The sequence below is a fragment of the Boleophthalmus pectinirostris genome, unplaced genomic scaffold, assembly GCF_026225935.1.
Source record: "Boleophthalmus pectinirostris isolate CB_2022bp ecotype Guang Dong unplaced genomic scaffold, ASM2622593v1 HiC_scaffold_15, whole genome shotgun sequence".
In the NCBI taxonomy this organism is placed as follows: domain Eukaryota; kingdom Metazoa; phylum Chordata; class Actinopteri; order Gobiiformes; family Gobiidae; genus Boleophthalmus; species Boleophthalmus pectinirostris.
Genome location: NW_026571070.1, coordinates 2,466,003 through 2,487,444, shown reverse-complemented (window position 1 = coordinate 2,487,444; position 21,442 = coordinate 2,466,003). Strand labels below are relative to the sequence as shown.

Sequence of the window (21,442 nt, the reverse complement as noted above, 5' to 3'; positions counted from 1 at the left end):
TCTAAAAAGTGACGCGTCGGTCGCTGAATTACTTCTAGACAGGAAACTTCAACAGTAATTCTGAATGCGCACAAGGACTGTCACTGTATTTCTCTTCCCTTAAAAAAATCCTCTATACAACCTTTAATGTTTTATTTTTGTTCTGTTTTCAGGTTGAGTCGTTCAATCCCAAACAGAATCATTTTGTGTGTTGGATTCTGCTGCACAAACTCACCCAAGACTGAGCAGCTTCAACGGAAACTCTGGAAAACCATCAGTCAATCAAATCAACTGGGAAACAAACTTGGACTTGGTAGCAGAAATATAAAGAGGAAGGATCTGGTTCCACCAAACCGTCGTTTCCAAACTCGTTCTCCTCGTTCGCTTCTTGGGGCTTCGCAAGAATTTTCACGAACTTGCTCGACCTCCTTTTCTGATTTTTATGATGGTGCCAGATCGTTCAGCTGAGAGAGCGTGAGAGCCTGGAGTTTCTCACGTGTTTTGAGAAACAGAAGAAAAAAAAGATTATCACAGAAAAAAAAAAGTAAATCAGAGAAAAAGAACGAGCAGAAGAGGATGTCAAATTTTCTCTTTAAAATGTCTGATTTTCTCTGTGTCACTCCACTCCATCCTTTTGTAAGTCTCAAGTAAATCTCAAGTCTTTGACCTCAAGTCCCTGGTCAAATACATAAAGTCCAAGTCGAGTCTCGAGTCACTGGCCCATAAGTCCAAGTCAGGTCCAAGTCGTCTGCTTTGAGCTTCAAGTCATTTCAAGTCTTTAAACCAAAATACCAAATAGAGTTTAGATTAAAATTCGGATAAATTGCAAAAATCTAAACTGTACTTAAAAAGTCACGGTTTATGTAAATAAGAGTTGTAGAAATGCAATTTTTTTCCTTTTTAAATGTTTTGACAAGATCATAGAGTGAATCATTACGGTCAGAATAGAACGAATTAAGATTTAAAAGTGCTTCTCAAGTTCAAGTCAAGTTCCAGGTCATATTTGCAGACATTCTGCTCCGTGGGCTCGGCGTTCTCTCGCTCAAGTTCAAGACTAGTCCTGGTTTAGTCCTGGTTTAGACCTGGTTTAGTCCTGGGTTAGACCTGGTTTAGTCTTGGTTTAGTCCTGGTTTAGTCCTGGTTTAGTCCTGGTTTAGTCCTGGTTTAGTCCTGGTTTTAGTCCTGGTTTAGTCCTGGGTTAGACCTGGTTTTAGTCCAGGTTTAAGTCCTGTTTTTTAGTCCTGGTTTTTAGTCCTGGTTTTAGTCCTGGTTTAGTCCTTTTAGTTTAGTCCTGGTTTAGTCCTGGTTTTAGTCCTGGTTTAGTCCTGGTTTAGTCCTGGTTTAGTCCTGGTTTTAGTCCTGGTTTAGTCCTGGGTTAGACCTGGTTTTAGTCCAGGTTTAAGTCCTGTTTTTTAGTCCTGTTTTTAGTCCTGTTTTTTAGTCCTGGTTTTTAGTCCTGTTTTAGACCTGGTTTTAGTCCTGGTTTAGTCCTGGTTTAGTCCTGGTTTAGTCCTGGGTTTAGTCCTGGTTTTAGTCTGGTTTAGTCCTGGTTTAGTCCTGGTTTAGTCCTGGTTTAGTCCTGGTTTAGTCCTGGGTTAGACCTGGTTTTAGTCCAGGTTTAAGTCCTGTTTTTTAGTCCTGTTTTTTAGTCCTGGTTTTTAGTCCTCTTTTAGACCTGGTTTTAGTCCTGGTTTTAGACCTGGTTTTAGTCCTGGTTTTAGTCCTGGTTTAGTCCTGGTTTAGTCCTGGGTTTAGACCTGGTTTTAGTCCTGGTTTTAGTCCTGGTTTTAGTCCTGGTTTAGTCCTGGTTTAGTCCTGGTTTAGTCCTGGGTTAGACCTGGTTTTAGTCCAGGTTTAAGTCCTGTTTTTTTAGTCCTGTTTTTTAGTCCTCTTTTAGACCTGGTTTTAGTCCTGGTTTTAGTCCTGGTTTAGTCCTGGGTTTAGACCTGGGTTTAGTCCTGGTTTTAGTCCTGGTTTTAGTCCAGGGTTTAGTCCTGGTTTAGTCCTGGTTTAGACCTGGTTTGGACCTGTTTAGACCTGGTTTTAATCCTGGTTTAGTCCTGACCCACCTGTAAAATTCCAAAACATTAAAACCTGCCCGTTTCAGCGACTGTTGGCCTGTGCTGGACTCTGTGCTGGACTCTGTGCTGGACTCTGTGCTGGACCCTGTGCTGGACCCTGTGCTGGACTCTGTGCTGGACCCTGTGCTGGACCCTGTGCTGGACCCTGTGCTGGACTCTGTGCTGGACCCTGTGCTGGACCCTGTGCTGGACCCTGTGCTGGACTCTGTGCTGGACCCTGTGCTGGACCCTGTGCTGGACCCTGTGCTGGACTCTGTGCTGGACCTGTGCTGGACCCTGTGCTGGACTCTGTGCTGGACTCTGTGCTGGACCCTGTGCTGGACTCTGTGCTGGACTCTGTGCTGGACCCTGTGCTGGACTCTGTGCTGGACTCTGTGCTGGACCCTGTGCTGGACCTCTGTGCTGGACCCTGTGCTGGACTCTGTGCTGGACCCTGTGCTGGACTCTGTCACAGCCTCGTAACTTCTCTGCCTCCGTCTTTTGGGTGCGGCGCAGGAATCTGTCGGTGCAGAAAGTTTCGTCGACATTGTGGGTTTTGTCGGGCAGAAAACTCACAAACACACAGCACTTCAGAATCACACTGACACAGATCCAACATTTATGTACATTTATCAAACTGAACACATTCTGTACTGAACAGGAGACGCAGCAAGGAGGAGATTGATTGACAACGATCTACAGTCTGTCAGCCAATCAGGACGCAGCAGGAGGGACACAACGCACATTCATACACTGTAAAAAAAAAAAAAAAAAAAACTACATGCAAAATTTCACACAAACAAATCCGTGAAACAGCGAGACCGCAAAAGGTGACCCGTGATATCTTAGGAATAATGACCATATTTCCATTTGTGAAAACACAGACATTTTACCGGGGGTGGGGGGGTGGGGCCTGTACACATGGCCTCACACTTGTACAAGAAATTCTTTGTTTTCTGTTCCAGTCAGGACAAGTCATCGTTAAATGCACATTTGCACTTCGGCTCGTTGCAGACTAACCAACTGTTTGCGTCTGCTCGGTCCTTCTGAGTTACAGAGCTACGAGAGACACTCTGTTTAATGCCTTCAGTGAATGGGAATGAAAACCCGGACATTTGCATAACTTTATGAAAAAAAATCCAGAAGCTCGGGACAGGACGTAAAAACACGGACATGTCCAGGGAAAAAACACCCTAAAATCTTTTCCTCCCCATTATTTGTTCCAGTCTTTCGAGCCACAACACTAAAAGTCCTAAAAACAGAACGAGTTCATTTAAAACAGTTTGCTGTGGTCCAAAGTTCCTCCTCACTTCCCTTCTGCATTCAGAGCAAACTAACTATTCACCATGATGAATTTTGAAGAACTTTCCACAACTTTCAGAGACCAGAGCAGAGTTTTGCACACGTCGTCACAGTAATGCCAAAAAACAGCATGCTAATATGCACTTCCTGCTTATCCGACAATAAAATGCTTCACAAATAAGGTGAAGACAGAACACAGACGACTTATTTTGACCTCAGGATCTGCTCATCCAACATCTGTACTGAGGTAAGACATGTTTTACTCAAATACATGGGGAAAATTCTGTACAAATTGAACACAGATTTGATTTAAAATACACAAAACCTGAAATTTTCTTACAGAATCGCACTGTGTATTGAAATGTCACAAGATCTTCAAACGAAATTGTGATGAATTATGAGTTTTTTTTACATTTAAATTATCCTCACTCAAGCAATCTCCTCAAATATAAGACAGGACCTTTTTCAATACAAATCTTTGCACCATTTTTCATTTAGCAGATGTTTTAACAGCTCCTTATTCTCAGTACATGATTTTCATATTGAAGCTGGTGAAACGTCTCCCTCTGGTGGGCAAACACATGTACTGCACTCGACATTAGAAAGAAAGAGCCTGGTCTGGTAGAAAGTTGTGTTTATTCTCTGGTAATAAATAGTGAACGTTGTGAGTTTGTACACAGTGGACATAAATTAAGTAAGGTGCATGTTGGTTAAAAAGTGCGCTGTTCACTTGAGTTGTGTTCTGTGCAAAATCAGCACCGCGTGTCTTTCCTGTGTGTCCCTGGAACAGAAACAAAACAAACACACAATCAATCAAACGGACAGAATTATAATATGATAAATATGTTTAATTCATTGTTTGTTTGTTTTTATTAGGGACGCACTGATCCAGTGATATTTTGGTAGAAGTTGTGGTAGTGATCTTTTACCAGTGTTGGGGAAGTTACTTTAAGAAAGTCGTGTTTGCTCGTTGCTTCTTTAAAAAGTAATCCCATACTTTAGTTACCCTCTATGGAAAGTAACTTTTTGGTGGTAAACTCCATCTAAGGCTAAATACGGCACGAGACTGACAGTCAACCAGAACCGTAAGAGAAAGATGAAAAGATCTCTGAAGAGAGTTCAAGACGACTGTTCAGAGGTAAATGGGTCAGCGCCTCTGCCCGGGGGATTTAACTGTGTGGGCGAGGATCCTCTTGAGGGACCTGTCCCCGGGTGTCGCCGGGCCCCTGCTTCCTCTGCTGTGCCATGACCGGCTCTGGGCGGCCAGTAAAGTCTCAAGGTAAAAGGTGGGACAACGCTCCAGCTGCTTTACAGCTCCTCCCGTCTGGACCTCGACACTTCCCGAGGGCGTAGGTGCCTGCTGCACCTTCTCGCCCTCTCCACCTGGACGAGGACAGGTCCTCCTTCCAACTGAGTCACGCCGCCAGGGCAGCGACCGACCCGTGTACACAGAAAAGTAACGTTGCACCGAATTGAAAAAGGAACTACGTTTTGTTACCAAATTATCAGTAGAAGCATGTTACATTATTTTTATTCCCCCAAAAAGTAGTTGCATTACTGTAACATGCGTAATATAGAATGTGTCGCACCCAACACAGTCTCTTACCCCGCGGGAGGAGCGCTCTCTCGCCCCGCGGGAGGAGCGGTCTCTTACCCTGTGGGAGTGTGGTCTCTTACCCTGTGGGAGTGTGGGTCTCTTACCCTGTGGGAGTGTGGTCTCTTACCCTGTGGGAGTGTGTCTCTTACCCTGCGGGAGGAGCGGTCTCTTACCCTGTGGGAGTGGTCTCTTACCCTGTGGGAGTGTGGTCTCTTACCCTGTGGGAGTGGTCTCTTACCCTGTGGGAGTGTGGTCTCTTACCCTGTGGGAGTGTGTCTCTTACCCTGTGGGAGTGGTCTCTTACCCTGTGGAGGAGTGGTCTCTTACCCTGTGGGAGGAGTGGTCTCTTACCCTGTGGGAGGAGTGGTCTCTTACCCTGTGGAGGAGTGGTCTCTTACCCCGCGGGAGGAGTGGTCTCTTACCCCGCGGGAGGAGCGGTCTCTTACCCTGTGGGAGTGTGGTCTCTTACCCTGTGGGAGTGGTCTCTTACCCTGTGGGAGGAGTGGTCTCTTACCCTGTGGGAGTGGTAGTGATCTCTTGTGCAGATTCAGGTGTTGTGCTCGAATTAAATCATTTTTTAAACTTTCCGTGTTGTATCCGTGAGCAGATTTCCAGGGTTTTTCTGTGGGACGAGAGAAAGAGTTCAGTTATAGAAACTTTAATCCCGAAACATTTCTAATGATGGAGCAGCTGACAAAGTGATTTGATTTGACATTGAGAAAAGATGTAAATAGTAAATTTTAAATCTAAAGATGCACTATGCGACTTTTCTTCAAACAGGAAAACATCCACCTCAGAGCACATGACTTCACTTGACTTTTTATTGAACCAAATCAAATTGATTGGAATTATATATTGTATTGAATCGTATCGAATCAAAAGTGCACTGTATCGAGATATGTATCGTTTCTTGGCCTATGTATCAAGGTATGTTTTGTATCTGCAACTTTTTAATGATAACCTGGAAATTACAGTTAATGAAAAAAGGGAAACTGGAAAAACTAAGGAAGGTTTTCAGTAATAACGAACTATAACTACAGTGAAATGAGTCGAACGGTTCATCTGCACCTTCAGAATCAAATCTGTGATTCAAACTTCTGTATAAGTATTTACATTTCTGTCCTTTTTGCTTTCAGACTCACCCGTCTGCCACCTGTGAGCGAGGTACACCGGCTCCGCGCCCGTCGCCGTCGCGCTGTTCTCGTCCGCTTCTCTGATGGCGTTTCCGTGGCAACAGTGATAAACCCTGCGCCACTGGTCGTGCTGGGGCTCGCCGTACGCACAGCCCCTCTCCCTCGTTTTCCAATAACATTTCTCCACATTCTGCGGTTTCAAAGCCAGCGGCCTCTTCGTCTCTTTCCTCGTCTCCTCCGATCTCCACTTGCAGCCGTTTTGACTCACCTCCCCGTCTCTGTCCACTCGGATCTCAGGGATCGAACCTTTCCGCGCAAACTGCTTCGTCGTATGCCCTTTGCACGCGTCGCACGTCAAAACGTCGTCATTCCACGGTTGAAACGGCGTCACTCTGCGCTGCGAAACTTGCTGCTGCGCTGGACTCGTTGACGTTTTGTAGATTTTCTGCTTGCTCATACATCTCGTGCACAAGCGTTGTCCCTTCGTCGCGTAAGAGACAAACGCATTTTCGTTGTAGCTTCGACTAACGCAACATTCGTGATCGGACACGCTCCCCCGGTCCGCGTTCCCTTTTGATTTGTACCTTTCTTTTGGTTTTCGAATCGCAGTTACGTCTTTGAATTCCGCATCTAGTTTCCTTCGTCTTCCTGGAACGATCAAACTTCTGCTTTCCATTTGCTTGTTTGCTTTTTGAGGAGTCGGGGGCATCTTGGCATAGATGGTGTTTTCGAAATCGGCCAACCAGTTTGTCGACGGTAAATACGCCGGGAGAGACTCGAACGAAGTGTCGGGCTGTTCTTGAAGGTTTCCATCGAGTGGCGAATCATCGGAGAGCAGATTTTGCGAGCATTTCAGATCGATTTTGCTGTAAACGCAAGATTGTTTCTGGATTTCTTTGTCCGGTAAATCCACAATAGAGTTTTCGAAAGTCGGGATCGCATTTTCCAACTCTTCGTTCATCGTTTTTGGTAAATAAACGAAGGGTACGACGTCGTCTTGTCCAGTTTTGTCTCTTGTAATTCGTTTTTCAGCTTCACTAAGAAAGGTTTCGTTGCAAGAATCCATGATGAACTCCGAAGACGGCGTCAAAGTCTCCTCCGCCGACCAAACCGAAGACTCAATTTTACGCAGTTCCGCCAAATATCTCGGGTTGAAAGGAAGACGCACAACTTTGAGATTTTTCTCGTTGCGGATTGCTTCAACATCGGCGGATATTTTGAGCTTTGAATTATTCGTAACCGCGGTTTCCACTTCTATGTTTTTATCGTTAGTGTTTGGATTTGCTACTAGAAGAATATCGGGGCACGGTTGCGGCGAACGGACGTTTTTGATTTCCGTATTCACGATTTGCGCATTATCGTCAGGTCGAACGCCATTTTGCACGATGGAACTGCAGTGCACGACGTCTTGTGCGAATCTTCTGGACATCTCCGAGGTTTCGTGCGAATGCAGAACTTGTAAACCGGCCGGCGACGCGCAACATTCAATCCTCACCTCTTCGGTCTCGATAACGAAACTGCCTTTTTGCGGAGTAGCGTTCGCGGTTAAAGGCGCCAAGTCGTTCAGCGCCAACGTACGATCGTCTTTTTGCGCGGACGAAGCTGTGGACAGATTTGAGGATTCCTTCTGGGCGTCGGTTTGGTTTAGGCTCGGCGTGCTCGTGCTCGTGCGCTGGGACACGGGCAGAGGTTCGGTTTGGACTTCAGAGCTGGTGACGTCTCGGGTGGGGAGGTTTTGTTGGTAGCGCAGGCGTCGGGCGTGGTAGGCCATGGACTGGTAGTACTGCGGGTTGAGCAGGCGTCTGTAGTCCATGAGGTGGTGGTGGGTGTGGGGCAGAACGAAGCCCGGAGACGCTTCCATGTACGGAGCGGGCGGGAAGTGCGGCAGCAGAGGGAGTCCGTAACCTGGAGAAGAAAAGGAAAGCATTTGAAAATATTCAGGAACAAAAAGACTAGACATTTGCATTTTGACATGAGGTTGGATAGAAAAATATACAGTGTGTCCCAAAAGACCTGACATGATTTCACAGGCCAATAATTTTGTCAATTCTTGTTGAAATAACATAAAAACACACAAGAACTACAGAAACAGATCAAGATTTTATATTTAGGTTACGTTTACACTGAAACGAATCACCGTATTGGAAATGATTTGCATCCAGACACGTCGTTTCTGTGTCTGCAATCAAAGCCGTTTACTATCCACACAGTTACACGAAACCACCTGAAACGCTGGTCACGTGACTACGCTGGCGTCACGATGGCGGTAAATACAAGGAAGTGGAGCACTGTGTCTGAAGTCGCAACAGACGATTTTGAGCTGAGGAAGATGGCAAGAGTTAAAGTAATAAGTTCTGTTTCCCATTTGTCTCTGGTTTTCTGCAACAGCGTCACATGACCGATGTCACGAACCCAGAGAAGCAAGAAGGAGCGAGTCACAGTGAAGTGGTGAAATAAGGACGAGACATTTTCGGGCGTCCACATGGTGCCGGATCAGATCTGTACGAACATGAATTCGTGGAGCTGGAGGCACCAGATCGTTCCGTCTCTGGAGCTGTTTTCCATCAGATTAGTGTGAACGAACACTGCATCCACAACGAAAACAACTCAAATAGTGTGGACGGGGCCTTAATGTTTTATTTTGTTTTCATGTTGAGCCGTTCACTCCCAAACAGAAGTTATTTTGTGTCTTGGAATCTGCTGCACAAACTCACCCAACACTGTGCTGCTTCAACGCAACATTTGGAAAAACTTCACCAACTGGGAAACAAATTTGGACTTGGTACCAAAACTGTAAAAAAAGAAAGGATGTGGTTACGCCAAACTTTCATTCAAAGCATCTGGGTTTCCAGACTTGTTCTCCTTAGACGTCTTGAGGCTTTGCAAAGAGTTTTTGTTTTGCCAGTTGGTGAAGTTTGTTGCGTTGAAGCTGCACAGTGTTGGGTGAGTTTGTGCAGCAGATTCAAGATGCAAAATAACTTCTGTTTGGGAGTGAACGGCTCAACCTGAAAACAGAACAAAAATAAAACATTACATATAAAATCTTGATTCGTTTCTGTACTCTGAAAATTTGAGGTTATTTCAACAAAAACTGCCAAAACTACTGTGAAATGAATTTCCGTTTTGCAGGTTTGCAAAACTGAACTGTATATGTCTAAGAAAAATAACTTTTTAACTCACGCTCTCCTCGGGGTCACATTGACCAAAAGATGTTTTTATTTTTTTTCCCCAAATAAATTCTCACCAGGCAAGGGTCTGATTGACCCGCCCCAAGAGAGCGGGAAGGAGAAAACAAAATGTCTTTGTGTCTATGTGACCCAGAGGAGAGCGTGAGTTAAAACGGTGCAGGATCCAGCCACCTGTTTGTCTCCAAGCTGTATGTTACTTTTTATAGATGTTTTAAGACATTTCTGAGTAATAAATACACATGTAATTAAATAAATGCAAGATGTAAACACTTACAACCATAACATGACCATCACCACAGAGTCTTAAATAAATACTGCCTGAGATCCAGAACACACATCATCATATCATTGTAGAAAACCAAGAAAATACATGGAAACAAACCACGGCAATTTGGAAATTCAGAGGTTTTGTTTGAGCTTTTAATTGGAAGTAATTTAAACCATAATTTAACAAAACGGTTAATTGAGCACATAGTCTTGCCTGTACTTGAGTGAGCAATGTCAGTATTTGGGCTGGACACTAAAGAAACGTGACTTGACTCAGACTCGCGCAGTTCTCACCGAGTCCGGGCAGTGCTCCGTAGTACGGGCTGTAGTTGAAGGGCAGCGCCACGGGCAGCGGCCACTGGACGCTCTGCACCGGGACGAACGGATGCGACGGCTGCACGTAGAAGAACGGCTTATGATGCGTCTGCTCCTCGGACACGCCCGGACCTGCGCCCGGACCCGAGGCGTGCCCGGGACCTACGCCCGGACCTGCGCCCGGACCTACGCCCGGACCCGCGCTCTGACCCGCGGCGAACGGAGGGTTTACGCTCGAGGTCCCCGCGTCCATCACGAAGAGACGAAGAGAATCGTGCAGTTTCAGTCTGAAAAAAGTTTCGTTGTGTCTGAATTTCCGCTGGGAAACAGACGTGAGCGGAGCGCGTGCGTGGAGTCTGATTAAGGACGGAGCTGCAGCCTCGTGCGGCCCTAAAACCGCTCTGATTGGCTGTGGTTCGTGACGCACGTGAGTATGCGTCAAGTTAACGTCAGGTAAAGTCCGATACAAAGATTTGAATGATTTTTGGCCAGTTCAGTTCATTCACTGCTTTTTCTATTGTCCCAAAATGATATAGAGCATCTTTTTATATCTCTGTAGTGTGTCAGATGCCCTCCCGTCCAACTGTGTCTCTGTAGATGGGGAGATGGGGGCACGTCAGATGGGTGGGATATATTCTAAAAAAAAACACAAGTTTACTAAAAGTGAACAAATTATTGATTAATATGTGTTTTGGTTTTTTTTTGTTTTTGTTTTCAAGCATGAGTAAAACAGAAGCTCATAGTTTTTCCATTAAAAGTTCACATGCATCAGGTAAGGAAAGTTGAACACGAACGCCAGGTTTAAATCGTCGCCCCCTAGTGTTGTGGCGGTGAATTACTTGGCAGCGCATAGACCTTGACATAGATCCATAAAAATAAAAAAAACGACCACGACAAGGCGACGGCGGCAGAGCGTGTTGAGTCACCGCAGAATTAAACTTCGCAAATAAAGCTGCCTCTCGCTACACGTTCTACTTGTACTTGTACTAAATGCTCTTCATGTACTTTTTCATATTGCTTATTTATTACCGTTTTTATCTCTTAATCGTTGGACCTCGAGGAACACGTCTCGTTCTGTCGTGTTTCTCTCACATGAATGACAAAGAACTTTGACCTTGTTCTGTTCTTGTTTTTTTTTATTTTGTTTTCATGTACAGTTGGCAATATCGCCTTATAATTATACGGTTTGATAATAGGGATGTAACGATATCCAAATCTCTCAGTACGATATTATCACGATATCCATCACGATATTTTGAAGAGGCTGATATAATTGTAGATGGGACACTTTTCTGCTTTTAAAACACCTTGACAAGATTTTGGTGTGAATTATTTCCATCATAGTTCCAAGAATTCAAGTAAAAAACATATTTCTTCATGTTGTCTGCACTGAAATGAATCATGGGAAATGTAGTTCCTGATGTTTATAAACTGTTGCTACTATAAAATCATTCATTTAAGCAAAGAAACTTGTAATTCGATATATTGTGAGACTTTTTACAATATATCACGATAATTTGGTTATTGTTACATCCCTAATTGATATTGTACAAAAAAAACTAAATAAAAACATGTTATATGTTGGTTAGACAAATACAGCTGGATTATTAATAGAAATTATCAGGGGAAAAAACATTAGTGGGATTTGATTTTTGGAGATTTCTTATGAACCATGATCAAAATACTGACTCCTAATTACTTTCAGAGCTAATTAATATTATAGTTTATTGAAAACACACAAAAATCGGACACAAAGCAAATGTTAAATAAAGTTTTATTGACCGGCCCCAGCGGCTCCGTCCTCCTCGGTCGTCGTCGTTTTTGTGAGTTCATGTGAATCGTGCTCGGCCAGTGTCTCTGTACAAATCCATTTTATATTTATTCACGTTCAAACCTAAATACTCCTCGTGTTCTGTGCTTCACCTCGTGCCCCAAACAGAACCTCCAAAACCTCCAAAGCCTCTGGGGAACCTGCACGAGAACAGTTCTGTTTTAAATACGTTTTTCTTGGTCATAATCAGTGGTGGATGAAGTACTCCATTTTGTTGATAATGGAGAATAAGATCACCCGAAAAAATCTACGTAGTGGTGTAAAAATGTACTCTAGAAATCAAAAGTATCTTGCACATTTTTAGAACAATTAAAGGGTTAAATGTAGTGATTTTGATGAATAACTTTAAAATCTGCTAAATTCTTTATTTGATTTAATTTTTTCTAGTTGTTTGTTGAATTTTGGTTTGCTCAGAGTTGGGATGGAAACTCAAATGTGCTAATACAAATACATTTCAGCCATTTCAGCAGATCTCAAACCATAAAGAAAGTAGTTTTTAATTTTAAGTCCAGATCTAAAATGGAATAAAAGTAAAAAGTAAAGAAACCTAATAACTGTACTTAAATATTGTACTGTACTTTATGACCAGTGGTGGAATGTAACAATTAAAACCCAATTCAATTTTTTTTTTTTTTTTTTTTTTTTGTAGTGAATAAAACCACTCACAGTTTCAGTTTCACTTTTATTCTGGACGTCAACACGGAGGATCCCTCAGGGCAGAACCTGTGACACGATTCAAAGAGTTAGAAACTTAAAAAAAAAAAAAAAAATGCTGCACTGTGTAACATTTTTAGTCAAGGGTCCTCCACGTGTTGTCTCCATGGAAACGTTATTGCTTTGTCTAGAATGTTCCACAGTTTAGTTTAAATGCAAGACAAGTAATCTGAACATCTGTAGCATTCGAACAGCACTAATTTCTCTGTCTCTGGTAATATCTACATCATGAAATCTTTTTTTTTTTTTTTTTAATTGTAGAATCAGTCTGAGTGAGCAAGTTCCTTTTGTTTTAGTCATGATCATAATGTTAGTTTTGCTCAGTTGCCTTGTTGTTTCCTTTAAGTTTTCGATCTTTCTTCTCTTGATATTTGTGGATAAATTGTTCATGTTAGAATGTTTATCGTTTGTGGAGTTTGTTGGTTGAAGATTTGGTGATGGAGCAGATTTATGAAACTGCTGGAGAAAACGACACATTTAGACACACATTTAGACACATTTAGACACAGAAAACCTTTAACCGGAAGCAGTGGCAGAGTTCGCAGTTTGGGGGCCCTAAGCGAACTTGAGTTTGGGGCCCTCACTATAATGCACTGTTTGTTTTTTTATATATATATATTTACTGTCTGTTTTTCCCCATTGTTCTTGAGACATGCACATCTCCATTTATTTAAATTATGTTGGATTGGAAACTTGTCTTACTAGTTCGGTTCTATTTTTTCGAGTAGAATTTTGACATTTTTTTTTTAACATCCATTACATATGATTAATTTTCTTATGATTAATGTTTAAAAGTTAAACTACTGTCATTTAATGTCATATTGAGACAAAATCAAATTGCTGTGAGGCCTCGGTCATTGGTTGTGGGGGGGGGGGGGGCCTCCAGGTTTGGGGGCCCCAAGCAGCCACCTACTTTTGCCTAATGGTAGCGCCACCTCTGACCACAAGTTCCACAAACCTGATGTTGTGAAAAAGTTCTATTGTGCTGTAAAAATAAACTTGCTTTGCCTACATTACAGGTCAGATCTGTGGAGAGGCGTCCCCATTCACAAAAGGAATCAGTGTATTTTTGAGCAACAGAAACAACCGTAATGAATAAATAAAATACTAGATGGAAATGTTAAGTTAAACCATGGAACGTTCCAAAAAGCAAAGCAGTAAAATCTCCATGGAGACAGCAGGTTACAGACTCTTCATCAGAAAAGTTACACAGTGCACCTTTAAACGATGTAAGAGTTCAGAGTGAGTGTCAGACCTCTGTCCCAGTGCAGCGGAGGAGGCGGCTCCTCTTCGTCGTCTCTGAGCCTGTGGTGCAGCAGCTTCCTCTGCGGCAGCTCTGAACAAACCAAACAATAAAGTCACATGAAGAAAAATCACCAGAAATCAAGGTTTAAAATGTAAAAGTGATTTATGTCGCGACTCGGTTTAACTCTTGGAGGAGTGATGTCGATGTTCTGAGGTTCTGACTCGCCTTGTCTTTGCAGTGGAGTTGTGGTCTTCCTCCTCACTGCAGCTTCAGTCCATCTGCTCGACTCCAACACAGACTCCTCCCTGCACAGACGCTCTGGAGAGAAGACGAGAAGGTCAGAAGAACAGAGGGAAGAAGAAGAGGGTCAGAGGAGCAGAGCAGAGGAGAGCATCTGAGAAGAAGGTCAGACGGAGCAGAAGAGGAGAAGGTCAGATGGAGGAGAAGAGAAGAGGGGCAGAAGAGCAGAGGAGAAGGTCAGAGGAGAAATTCCAGAGAAGGGGAAAGAAGAAGAGGAAAGAAGAAGAGGGTTAGATGGAGCAAAGGAGATGGAGCAGAGGAGAAGGTGGTCAAGATGGAGCAGAGGAGAGCGTCAGAGGAGCAGTTTCAGCAGAGGAAAAGAGGAAAGAAGAAGAGGGTTAGATGGAGCAAAGGAGAGGGTCAGAGGAGCCTTAGGTCAGATGGAGCAGAGGAGAAGGTCAGAGGAACAAAAGAGGAGAGGAGAGGAGCAGAGGAGGCAAGGGCCAGATGATGAGATCAGATGGAGCAGAGGATTATGTCAGGAGGAGAGGGTCAGAGGAGGAGAAGATTACCCTGGCAGACCCTGTGGCGCTCCTTCCCCTCCGCTCCGTCCTCCTCTTGGGCGTCTCTCCTCTCTTGGCCCTGGTCCGGTTCGGTCTGGTCTCTGGTCGGTCCTCGTCTGGTCCAGGTCTTGGTGAGTCTGCGGGGGAGGGGCTGGGTCTTTCTGGGTCCGGAGTGTTTTCGGACGACCACCCGGATCGGCTGCTCACACGAACGCACGTATCTGACACAAACAAGCACGCAATTAAGAAGTGAACAAGACTGAAAATCTGATCTAGCGAGGACAAGATGAGGGTGAAAAAATTAGGGCTGCACAATTTTGGAAAAAAAAGATACATCGCAAAATATCACAAACGAGGGCAGAAGCGAGAATGAAAATTAAAATTTTTGCGGACGTGGGCAGGAGCGCGATTGAAAATTCTGTTCTGCGCAGACCTCTGTTTCATGACGAGAAGAACGTTTGTGTATATTTATGAGCCATGGTTGTGGATTTCTTCCAGTCTTCAGTGCAGAATAGTGACGTTTGTGTCTTGTTGATAACGTGTAGGTGGATGAATGTGACCTGACCGTTCAGACTGAAGTCACATGTCAAAAGATCAGATATGTATCAGTTTCAGGAGCACATATCCAAGTGTCCTGGGTCACATTTGAAAAAAAATCGGATCTGTGTGGTTCAGACTGTCAATAAAAGATCAGATACAGGAACATAGAGGCCAAAAAAAAAAAAAAAAAAAAATCATATTTGGGTCACTTCAGGCTGCAGCTGAACGTAGCCCAAGTCAGCTCTTTATGATCAGGTTGTGTTAAAAATAAAGCTCAGATTAGGCCAAGTTTATATGATGATGGTCTGAACAGAAGATGTAAAAGTGGCGTCGCGTTTTCACTTTATATTTCGCATTTAGACGAGTGTTTTCAGGAGTAAATCTGCGTTCATACGGTGACGCAAAAGTGTGTGGAATTGGATTGTGTGTTTGTACTTAAAGCAACAAGAGCGTCTTTGGACGTACAGAAGTTTTCACATCACACATTTTCAAGTCGTCCCACCATCGACTGGTTCTCCAGGTCTCGTCCAGATCCGTCTGACTCGACTCAGACGACCTGGTGCGTCCAGAATCTGACAGGTGATTGCAAATCCTTCTCTGGTCACTAATAGTGTCTCTGCAGATTCTCCACATTTGTTGGGAGACTCGTGTAAGTTTATTACGACGCCTGGAAATGATCCGACATGTTTGTTTTTGTGTCCTGTATGTATGTGACGTAAACGTGTACACGACCTGAGCACATCTGACCAGAGTTTTGTGTCTTGGGCAACGTAGATGGAAACACTACGGTGGAGCCTATTCAACTTTTCCACTCTGGAGGCTGGTTTCAGATTTTTGCGTTTTTTAGCACCAAAAACGCCGTCACCGTCTAAACGAAAGACACTTCCCATAAAATATTTTCTCGTTTTTACCCGCAAGTATTCTCGTGTAAACAGACCTTTAAACTCTAACAGAGCTTCAGACAGAGCAGTGCCTACAGTTAGCTTCACACAGAACATTGATGACATCAGCAGCAGATTGCAATGACCGACTGACCGACGACCGCGCTCACCTCCCGTCCTCCTCGGACTCGCCCTCGTCCAGGTACATCTTGGTGCAGTGCACTTTGCTCCTGGTCGCCGCTCCTCTGGGCAGGCTCCTCCCGCAGCACGCGCACACGAAACGCTTCGACCCCAACGCCAAGATCTCGTCCACCTCGTCCCCGCCGCCGCCGCCGCACACCACCTCCCCCAGCCGCCTGCCCGCCGCCAACACCGGCCTCTGCACCAGCTCCACCTCCTCCAGGTCCGTGGAGAACATCTCGTCCCTGGAGGAGAGCTCGTCCAGGGAGGGGCTCAGGACGCTCATGCGCTCGTGCGTCGACGGCATCGAGAGGTAGTTGTAGTAATACGGCGATTGGGAAAGTCGGCCGATCCCTTTGGCTTCCGACTCCAGCTCAAACGGTAACTTCAGGATCTGGAAACTTGCATCGACTTGGAGATTTTGGACGATGTTTTCCTCTAGATCTGCTTCGTCTGGCTTGGTTTGCTCTTCGCATGTCGGGACGTTCTGATCCGTCGCGATCGTATCTGGTTGAATACTCGCGACGTCTTGTCCGTTTTCCATCGGCACGACTTGTTCTTTCGCTTTTTCGTCGTTTTCTTCTTGCACGGACGAACTATCGAGAGGCAATTCTTCTTCTTCTACGCCTCTTGCCCAACATTCTTGAGGACTCAGTGTGTCGAGACTCCTGTGGCTGGAATCGCCGTCGTAAACCGCGATCGTCGAGAACGTGGAAGTCGGCGTCTCCAAGCAGCTCTCGTTTTTGTTCACTTCGCGGCCGACGGTTTGTTCCTTCTTCTTCGTCTTCTCGTCCGTCGGCGTGAACATGGCGGACGACTGCGAGGCCACGCCCGAGTCCAGCTCCCGGTCGGTGCCCTGGGCGTCGCCGGCTTGCATTTTGTCCAGACATTCTATGAGTTTGGCGATGGCGTCGCTGGGGTCGGTCTGGGCCTCGGAGCTGGCGGTTTCTCGGTGTCCCGGCGGGTGTGGAGGTGGAGGTGGAGGAGGCTGGTGGCGGGCGGAGTTGTCCCAGTGAGGAGACGGGAAGCGGGGCTCGAACATGCGGCGGTAGTCGACGGGGTAGAGCGGCGCGTGCGGGAAAACGAAGCCTGGATACTGAACGTACTGGTACGGGTTCAGACACGGACGACTCAGGTTAAAACCTGCGGAGAAAATAAAGAAACGTTAATGCAGTGTCGTCCAGAAAAGTCAATTCTCTGCTCCACCTGACACTCTCCTCTTCACCCTCAACTCCTTTCCTCCTCTCCTGACCACTCCCCTCCCCTCTTCACCCTTGCCTCCTCTCCTCTTCACCTTTCCTCATCCTGACTCTCTTCCTTTCCTCCACCTTTCCTCCACCTTTCCTCCACCTTTCCTCCACCTTTCCTCCACCTTTCCTCCTCTGCTCCTTCACTCCTTTCTCCTCTCCTGACCCTCCTCCTCTTCACCCTTGCCTCCTCTCCTCTCCACCTTTCCTCCTCTGCTCCTTCAACTCCTTTCCTCACTCTGCGCCTCTTCACCCTGGCCTCCTTTCTCCCCTCCCCTTCTCTCCTTCATGCTCCTCTCCTCCTCTTCCACACCCTCGCCTCCTCTCCTCCTCTTCCACACCCTCGCCTCCTTTCCTCCTCTTCCACACCCTCGCCTCCTTTCCTCCTCTCCTCCCTCACCCTCGCCTCCTTTCCTCCTCTCCTCCACACCTCGCCTCCTTTCCTCCTCCCACTCCTCTTCACCCTCGCCTCCTTTCCTCCTCCCTCCCTCTACACCTCGCCTCCTTTTCCTCCTCTACACCCTCGCCTCCTTTCCTCCTCTACACCCTCGCCTCCTTTCCTCCTCCTCTACACCCTCGCCTCCTTTCCTCCTCCTCTACACCCTCGCCTCCTTCCTCCTCCTCCTCTACACCCTCGCCTCCTTTCCTCCTCCTCTACACCCTCGCCTCCTTTCCTCCTCCTCTACACCCTCGCCTCCTTTCCTCCTCCTCTACACCCTCCTTTCCCTCCTCCTCTTCACCCTCGCCTCTTTCTCCTCCTCTTCCCTCACCTCCTTTCCTCCTCCTCTACACCCTCACCTCCTTTCCTCCTCCTCTACACCCTCACCTCCTTTCCTCCTCCTCTCACACCCTTCACCTCCTTTCCTCCTCCTCTACACCCTCGCCTCCTTTCCTCCTCCTCTACACCCTCACCTCCTTTCCTCCTCCTTTCTCCCTCTTCTCCCTCTTCTCCCTCCTCACCTGTGGGCAGAGCGTAGTGTCCGTAGGGGTGGTTCATCTGCCAGTGCTGGTACATGTAGTAGGGCTGAGATGGAGGCTGGACGTAGAAGAAGGGTCTGTGGTGTGTCCTCTGCCCCCCGCCGCCGCCGCTGCCGCCGTCCATCGAGTGTGGAGCTTTACCGCCATCTGCAGGACACACCGGGAATTACACCGAGACACACAAAGATCTGGATCTAGAATCATCTGTAACACTTCTCCAGTCCATTTGAAGATGCTCTAGTTCACTTTAACAGTTTATTCTTGTCGTTCTGCTCAGAATGTTCCCCAGCATGGCATTAAATTTAAACCTGCATAGACACAAGCACCAGCCCAAGTTACATGTCAGATTTGCGGAGAGGCGAGGAAGTTCACAGTAATATGAACTGCCTCGTACAAGTGGATTTATTTTGGCAGTAAAAACACGTGGAACTGAACTAATTAATAGAATAAAATTGAATGCCATACTACGGAACATTTCAGGTGAGACGACAACAACCCGATGATGAAACTACTACCAGAAAACGGAGCAACTTTAAGGCTGGAATTTTCCACAGTTTTATTCACTTTACTGTAAACAACAAGATCTTTGAATGGTGGTACAACAATATCAGTGATGTGAAGGTGACTTTACAAATGTAATCCCCTACAGATTACAGATTACACACCCCAAAATGTAGTTTGTAACGTAATCCATTAAATTACTTAAAGTGAGTAATGTAATCTGAATACTTTGGATTACTTGATTTGCTGTAGAGAAGCAAAGACGAGGAAATCTTCACATAAGAAGTTTTGTCTGATAAAAGAAAATAAAAAGCCCAGATTTTACTGAACCAAATTAAAAATATTATTGATAGAAGAAGAAGAGACACGTCCACACAGCAGGTTTTAGTCCTGGTTTTAGTCCTGGTTTTAGTCCTGGTTTTAGTCCTGGTTTTAGTCCTGGTTTTAGTCCTGGTTTTAGTCCTGGTTTTAGTCCTGGTTTTAGTCCTGGTTTAGTCCTGGTTTAGTCCTGGTTTTAGTCCTGGTTTTAGTCCTGGTTTTAGTCCTGGTTTTAGTCCTGGTTTTAGACCTGGTTTTAGACCTGGTTTTAGACCTGGTTTTAGACCTGGTTTTAGACCTGGTTTTAGTCCTGGTTTTAGTCCTGGTTTAGTGTCTGGCAATGAGTGGAATTACGAGAAAAAAAAAAAGGAAAAAAAAGGGGATATAGCCCAAAATGTGAAAACAGGTAAATCTCGCCGTGTAATCCATTTATTTTAACAAAGTAACTGTAATCCAATTACCACTCACTGAAACAGTAACTGTAACTGAATACATTTACTCATAATTTGTACTCTGATTACGTAACTCCAGCACATGTAATCTGTTACTCCCCAACACTGAACAATATCAACAAAATAAATAAACAAACATGGATATGCACATGTACAGATTTGGGACCTGGTGCTCAAAAAAAGGAGGATGAAGCTTAAAAAAAACTTGGTGTCCTACCCCAATCACATGGTTCACACTTGATCATTTTATAAGTTTATTGTTTATGATCGTACAAAATAAACAACACTCAGAATGAAAAATGTAGGACTTTTTTCCCCCTATGTTTATGCACTGCAAAAAAACTAAATCTAGTCATGTTCAGATGACTTGAGTAAATTTAATTTGACAAGTAAAATGATCTGCCAGTAGAACAGGACTTTTTGTACTTAAAATATGAAAATACAACTTGCTGCACTTAAAATAAGAAACAAAATCTAGTGTTGCTTGAATTAAGAAAAACACATTTATTCTGTTGGTCGATAATTTTACTTTTCAAGTTGAATCAACTCAAATAAAGTCAAATGTTCTTAATTTAAGTCATTCTAACTTACCTAAATATTGTTTATTGTTTATCGTTTATGATCGTACAATGAGAATGAAACAAAGAAAGGATGATTTTTTTTTTTCCCTTCGTTTATGGTCATACAAACTAATAATGATAAAGAAGGCACAAAGTTTCTGACAGTTTGGAACCAGCCAATCAACAAGAGAACTTATTTCACCTGTGATAAAGGATCACAATTATCACATATTTACTTTTAACACAGTGTCATCTTAAATAAGAGAAGTGTACAAATACTTTCAATATCCTAAGTCATTTAAATTGTGTAGATAAAAGTAACAGCAGGCCTTTTTGAGTACATGTAAAAATAAAACAAAACAAAAAAAGTCACAGTCCTACCTTCCATTTTTGTCTTGTGTTTTTCTTTATTTTGGTGGTTAAAACTCCTGTGTCCACGGCCTCAGAATCCTCCACGAAAATAAACCCAGAGAAACGTGTCTGTGTGCTGCTCGAGTTCAGACGTTTCTCCCCAAAAACCTGCAAACATGAAGAAAATCAGTGAAATCCAAGTCACCTGCTGCACCTGAGGACGAGGCTGAGGCTGTGGGGGGTTCAGGGACCAGAGGAGATGAGAGTGACAAGAGCAAAACACAAGAGTAAAATGTAAGTAAAATATCTGTCTATTGGCTATTTCTGAATTTTTAATTATGGGAAATGTTTGACTTTTTTTTTTTTTTCAAACTTTATAATATAATAATATTATTTTATTTATTAGACACAGACTTTGACTTGTACATTTACATTTATATATTTATGACTTATTTTACACCAGTCTCTTGTTCTTTTTTACTACTTATTTAGAATGTATTATTACCGTTTATATTTTTTTCTCTTTGTTATTCTATTATATAATTTCCCTTGTGGATCAGTAAAGTTTGTCTAAGTCTTTGGAATAACCTGCCTGAAGAGATAAGGCTTAAATAACTTCTTTATTTATTTTTTTGTTTTATTTAACAGAGACAGTGTATATTAATCAACATTTCTGTAAATGTACCAGAATTAGCCAGCGAGGTTATTTTTCATCTGTAGTTAAGACTAATGTTTATCGGTTGACTTTCCTTTAACTGGTTTTAGCTTGATTTTATTCTTTATTTATTTTTATTCCATTACTTTTTATTTATTTATTATAATGAATTGAAGTGTTTGCATCATTGTCTGTTTTGTATGCCTTCTGTATGCCTTTTTTATTCTTTTTGTATTGTTCTTTGCTGCTTGTACAGAACTTTGTAAACCATTTTTTAAAAGTGCTTTGTAAACAGTGGCAGAGTTTGAAATTTGGGGGACCTAGGTGAACTTTTGTTTGTTTGT

The 21,442-nt window shown here is 44.1% G+C and overlaps 2 protein-coding genes across 2 annotated transcripts; both read right to left on the bottom strand.

Moving 5' to 3' along the window:
- Positions 1–3,960: 3,960 nt before the first annotated feature.
- On the bottom strand, positions 3,961–10,190 carry LOC129408058 (uncharacterized). Its single transcript, XM_055150723.1, has 4 exons — positions 9,821–10,190; positions 6,081–7,976; positions 5,453–5,560; positions 3,961–4,122 (listed from the first exon to the last, which is right to left on the bottom strand). Exons 1-4 carry the CDS (start codon positions 10,092–10,094, stop codon positions 4,094–4,096), a joined length of 2,307 nt encoding a protein of 768 aa, XP_055006698.1. The 5' UTR covers positions 10,095–10,190; the 3' UTR covers positions 3,961–4,093.
- A 1,411-nt stretch (positions 10,191–11,601) lies between these two features.
- buc (bucky ball) lies at positions 11,602–20,687 on the bottom strand. The gene is made up of 8 exons (XM_055150726.1): positions 20,474–20,687; positions 18,244–18,408; positions 16,027–17,179; positions 14,445–14,656; positions 13,858–13,950; positions 13,642–13,722; positions 12,339–12,395; positions 11,602–11,812 (listed from the first exon to the last, which is right to left on the bottom strand). Exons 1-7 carry the CDS (start codon positions 20,478–20,480, stop codon positions 12,367–12,369), a joined length of 1,740 nt encoding a protein of 579 aa, XP_055006701.1. The 5' UTR covers positions 20,481–20,687; the 3' UTR covers positions 11,602–11,812; positions 12,339–12,366.
- Between the last annotated feature and the right edge of the window lie 755 nt (positions 20,688–21,442).